This window comes from Hypomesus nipponensis, chromosome 21, assembly GCF_054491055.1.
Source record: "Hypomesus nipponensis isolate SF chromosome 21, ASM5449105v1, whole genome shotgun sequence".
Taxonomy (NCBI): Eukaryota; Metazoa; Chordata; class Actinopteri; order Osmeriformes; family Osmeridae; genus Hypomesus; species Hypomesus nipponensis.
The window spans coordinates 9,882,669-9,888,529 of NC_140381.1; the positions used below are offsets into that span (position 1 = coordinate 9,882,669).

Consider the following 5,861-nt stretch of genomic DNA (forward strand, 5'->3'; position numbering starts at 1 on the left):
GCTAATTAAACGCTGTACTCGAATAAACGCCTCCTTCGAATAAACGCACACCACAAATGAACGTTATTTAATAAACGCCGCAGCGTTTAGTCGAAGAAATACGGTAATTGAGATGTTATACATTGCATTGTAGTTACTTTTTTTGGTTCACCAGGCCCGAATGACCTGGATACTGTTTTTAAAATGTTATTGTTTCATTGAAATTAAGTAACTGAGATGTTGTTATTGCACTATCATGCCTGGTAGCTGAGATGTGGTCACAAGTAAATTCAAACTGCTCCTAGACTTAAAACTGTTGGAACTGTGCACTTCTGATCCTTGATCTTCTGATTTGATGCCTCACTTTAAATGTATATAAAAAAGCAACTTATGTAATGCATCTGCTTAATGAATGAAATGAAAATGTAAACAAAGGTGAGATGTTTTTGTCTCACTGTAGTTGATGATATTGTTGCACAAATACAGACCATTTATTGGCTCTAAGAAATACTGTTCAAATTTAGCTTTTCTGATCCTTGAATTTCCGCTTTACTTTGAAAAGGTCTATCCTTTAACCATTGATCAATTGAAGGTAGTGATAACTTTATTATCTGTATACTGTTTGAAATGTTCTGAATATAATACAAAATGTTTGATCTATATCGTGCAATATAGAGCACATGAGCACCTAATCCTTGGTTATGTCCAGCAGAGAAATATACCTATATATTAAGTATGTTTCTTGTATCATTGATAAACTCTTGTTATTCTGTTTTAATATGCCTGTATAGCCATAAGTTAGGTCTTTGTAAGGTGTGACTAGGAAAGGCCTGTGTTACTGATGTGTCCTGTTTCAGTGTCTGCAAATCATTTTGTATCCTTCCAAAGTGTGATAACCAAATACTCTCTTGATTTAATGTATTGATTGTCCAGTCCTCTGAGATACTCAACTTGAGTGTAACAGACACCTGCACCTCACATTTGTGTAATAAATAAATAGATTTTGTCTGAACTCATCTTAACTAATCCTTTCATTGACTTGGCTCTTTCAGAGCAATTGGGTATCATCAAATGCGTCTTCATCTTTCTAAGTGCATTTGTATGTCTCTTTACATGAATGCAAATGTAAAAAGTCAAATATTTCTCCTGACGCATATAGATGATTACTCCTGAAGAATTTTTAGACACTTTTTAGATTTTACTTTATTCAATGAAATGTATTTCCTTAATAAATACATGAATTACATTTAAAGAGTTTTCTTTGCATCCTGATCCAAGGAAAGGGAGTGTATTGGCACAAATTGTTCAGAGACATGCTGCACCTCCATAGACTAAAGGCAGGTGGCTTCAGAGTGACAAACAAGCAGAGCAGTGCTTCTCAAACCTCATAAGCAAAGCCCCCTTAAAAATGTCAATATAAATAACATTGTTATAACATTGTGATGTTTTATCATGCAGGCTGTCATTCTGTAGAAATCAGAAGGCTGTGCTTGTCTGGCTTCAGCACTGATGCCAAATTGCAAAAATATTTATAGAGAATTGGAAAACACATTTTATATTATTTTCTGGCTTGGCTGCTGTGCTTCCAGTCTCTCTCTCTGCTTCTCCCTCTGGAGGAAGAGGAGGGAGCAGCATCCACAGAACCGGTGGCCTTGAGCAGTTTGGGGATGCGATAGTTCTTCAGCCAAGGGGTTTCAATGAATGGACGGGCGTTTCTTTCTCTTCCTTCAGAGCTAATCAAGCAACAAAAAAAAATATATATTTTTTTAACTTCATAAATGATTGATAAATTATGACAATTTCTTTCTTTTTTTAATTACAAATTAAAAGTTCTAACTTACTTTCCTTCAGTTTGAGAATCCAACGAGAAATCTTAAATTCAGGTTTCTGTGTAGAAGGCCTTGTGAATTTTCATTTGTAAGGCATTGTCAGATCAGATGTAAGCTCTGTATCAGTGCAGTTTTATAGTGAAGAGAATTTCAGTGGTAAACTTTGGGGATTTTGTGTTTTGTTTGGTTCCAATTCCGAGGAGTTACTTTATAATCTTTATTATGATGTCATTGTGTAACTTTTAAATGTATTCTTGTAGAATCTATCAAAAAAAGTAGGCCTACACTTTCATGGAACTGGGATTAGCATTCCACATTCAAATGTTAAATGTTCCGGTTTTGGGACCTCTGATGTCATAGGATAACATTCAGTTAGCTATGATGATACTTCAATGCAGTGGTACTGATGATTTTAAACTTAGGCTATGCATAGTTAATGTTAAAGAACAGAGGAATGTAGCTGTTGCAAAGAGTAAGGGTTAAACAAGCTACATAAGGATTACCTAAACCCTTTTGAACATTTCTATAATTTTTTTCTGTAAAAAGCCATGTCTGCCAACTTTTAATTGCATACTCTTAAAAGATACTGACATTTCTGTGCTGAAATAAAAAAAGTTGACTGCAGATCATTGTCATGCAGAAGGATGCCCCTTCATTAAATAATGTGCACTCGAGTTTTGGTCTTCAACCCTGGTCCTCAGGGCCAGTAGCGGTCCTAGCACTTTTGGTGCCCTAGGCAAGATTAACCACCAGTAACCCCCCCCCCCCAACCGGGAGAGCACAAATCAGGGCACCGTCCCCCCAACCACAACACAGACATATGACGTACAGTTGGCACCCTCTGCTGGTAGTGGAGGAGGGTTAAATAATTGATGCACTAGGGAAATTGCTGTCCCCCTTTTCATGCCGCCCTAGTCGCCAGCCTGTTGCCTATAGGAAGGACCTGCACTGCTTAGGGCCGACTGTCCTGTGTGTTTTAGAAGTTTCCCTAGTCCAACACTTCCAACAAATGGTTTTTATCAGGCCTCCAAACATGGAAGAGCATCTGAAGGCACTTGCTAAGTAGATGCATGGATTGAAGTCTGGGTGTGGTTATATTTGTAAATCTAAATCACCTCTTCTCAATTAATCAAGGTTGAAGACTGTTTCACCATACTTGATACATCATATCTTTATGATGCTTAGTAGAGCTAGTAGACACCCATGCAAGGTCCCCTGCCCTTCAAACAGCACCAGCACGACACAAGGCCTTTTAACTATTACCAGAGCAGGAAAGACTGATATCCAAACAAATTTAAAGAAGTCGTCTTTTCACGTTTGTTTTTAGTCTGTATTAGCATAGCTTGAACGCACAAAAAAAGAGACCAAAGATTGAAACCAGTCCACTGGATTTGGTTTTTATTTTGCACAGTTCTTTACATTTTAGAAAAAGAATCCCAGAATTTTTCCTCCTGTGTGTTTCCGTCTGGCCTCTTCATGGTCCATGATGCCAGCTGAGGTGGTCAGCACAATGTATCTGCAGAGAGAAACATTACATATCAGCAAGGACATTCTCAATGAAGAGCAGCATTTCCTACACTGCAAGCATGACATCTCAGAATCGAAATATCTATGCTTGCGACTGCTGCATAATAACTGCAAATGGTTTGTGCGCCAAATGTCCAACCCATGCCAAGGGCACACCCATTGACAATAATAAAAGGTGTGAAGAAAGAGCACTTGGATAGACTTGCGTGGAAGTTCCTTGAAAGCAGACTTTTGAAGTGTCTTTGAATGCAAAACGACCATATATCATTTACCACTGTGTCTAAAGAAATAAGGTATATGACACTGGTCAGGTTCACCTCACAGTAAGAGTCTACTTATGGGTTAAGTCAAGGGACAGGGACATCCTTACACAATCTCAAAATACTACTAATTGATTGGCTGAGACGTACAAGCAATAGTCGGGTGCACAAACCCCACCACTTCAACACCATGACTTGGAACCAGCCACGACAAAGGCAAAGTAGCACAATTCTTGTAAAAAAGTGACACAGCAGTACGACATTCAAGTCAGGGTGAGATGCAGTCTGGTAGGGCCGGTCATTGAGTACATGCACCCCAGACACTTTGTGAAAAGACATGAAATGTGGCCAGACAGTTATTGACCATCATTGTTGAAATGACCCAAACAATAACCCAACCCTCGTCCACGTGAACTACAATCACCCATTGTTTTCAGGGGGAATCTCCCGACTCCATATACAGCTCGCACAATGAAAAAGCCCACATCAGCCCTGGAAGCCCATTCCCACATTCAGGGGCGTTGGTTGCGGTTCTCACCCAAACTGTCTTGAGGGCAGCAGGTTGTTCTGCCACTTCTCCAGATCCTTCAGCTGGAGGTCAAAGCGGGGGCTGATCACGCCGCACTGAAACAAACGACGGAGGAGGGGGTTCATGATTAGAATGACTGCAGAAAACAGGGTAGCAGCATGACAACGTTACCAGTATCTGCAACAACTGGTGAGCCTTTTGAATAAGCACAAGCACATACGCACTCCCCCTCAAAATGACAATATGACACAGTTAACCAATTCCTGTGGACTCTGGCATGACTTGTGATCATTGACCATTACAATATTTGTATGTTAGACAAACACCTATACATCACAACATTCATGAATAAAGATCACTCTTTCAACAGTCATTAATGGCTGCAGCAAAGGCAGGTACACATGCCACAGGGGTCTGCCACACCCTCTCTCACATTTCACTAACTGGCCTTTTGGTGCCATTAATCAGCATTGGAGGGACAGCGACATTTACCTTGTTTAGCCTCCCTGTGAGATTGACGACAATTTTCCCAGCCCTGTGGTCGTCGATGATCTCAAACTCACCAATGTAACCTGGGGAGGAGGCAAGGAGAAGACAAGGCATTAGCACCAGATATCACTAAAACACCACCGTCACAGTCCAGATTGTTTATTGGATTAGAATGCTCGTCAACACATTAAACCGGGATCATATTCACGCTCGAACCAACCCATGCCCCTTCAGGCCCTCATTTGGTTAACAGTATGCTGCCATACAACACACAACGGAACACTCACTTATACCAGGACACAGCGAGAAAAAGCACATTTTGAACAACTTACCATGCTTCATCATCACGGTGAGAAAACGCACGATGACCTTAGAGCACGGCCGGATCAGAACCTGGCGTTTCCCACGCTTCTCTGCATTGTTGATGCTTTTCAGCGCGTCCGCGAGAACGTTCATGCGCACCATGATGCCTAAGAAACAAACATTTACAAATTAAGCGTTAGACAAACCGACCGACCGTACTGCCTAACCATAGCTTGCTAATTTAACTAGTATTTAACGCGGTGACAAATTGACACTGGCAGGCCAACATTACAATAGATGGCTAGCAGTCGTTAATAAACTGCCATACAAGAGCCATTATAAACCAACATCGTTTGATGATTAACACAACAGCTCAAAGAAACCATGTTCATCCCGGCCATGCACGAAGACTCCATAACCTGGGTGAAATCAAGCTACCTAGCTAACTAGTCGCAGTAAGCTAGATTTAATTGGTCCTCTCTGAACAATTAAGCACATCATACTATACCTCTCTTTATACATCTACACACCGATCGAGAAAGACTGCATTCCACAGTCGAATCGTTGTAGTAATTGTAAGCTATATTATTTTCTCTGCTACTCCCGAGTTCTGTCCCTGCGGTATCCAACATGCTACATGGCCAGCTTCTATCACAAGTCCCCGAAGGACTTCAGATTTTAGATGGTGTCAACGAATCTGTATGTTTAATCGACACAATAACCACCTTATAAAATAACTACACTTTAACACAACAATACCTGTCCAAAAACTGTGTTGAAGATGCTTGGATGTACTAGATTTTCATTAGATTGAAAATAAGAATTAAGAGGGAGACCTTACCGGTTCTGCAATATGGCGGAAAGAGGAAGTAGAAAAATTCAGCAATGCAATATGGGAAAAAAATCGAAGAACTTGCAAGACAAGACAACCTACTTTGCAAATCT

The 5,861-nt window shown here is 40.3% G+C and overlaps 1 protein-coding gene across 1 annotated transcript; it reads right to left on the reverse strand.

The window, feature by feature from the left end:
- Positions 1–3,179: 3,179 nt before the first annotated feature.
- On the reverse strand, positions 3,180–5,861 carry rps15a (ribosomal protein S15a). Its single transcript, XM_084686002.1, has 5 exons — positions 5,758–5,861; positions 4,946–5,083; positions 4,617–4,696; positions 4,134–4,219; positions 3,180–3,324 (listed from the first exon to the last, which is right to left on the reverse strand). The coding sequence occupies exons 2-5, from the start codon at positions 5,076–5,078 to the stop codon at positions 3,231–3,233; spliced, it is 393 nt and encodes a 130-aa protein (XP_084542128.1). The 5' UTR covers positions 5,079–5,083; positions 5,758–5,861; the 3' UTR covers positions 3,180–3,230.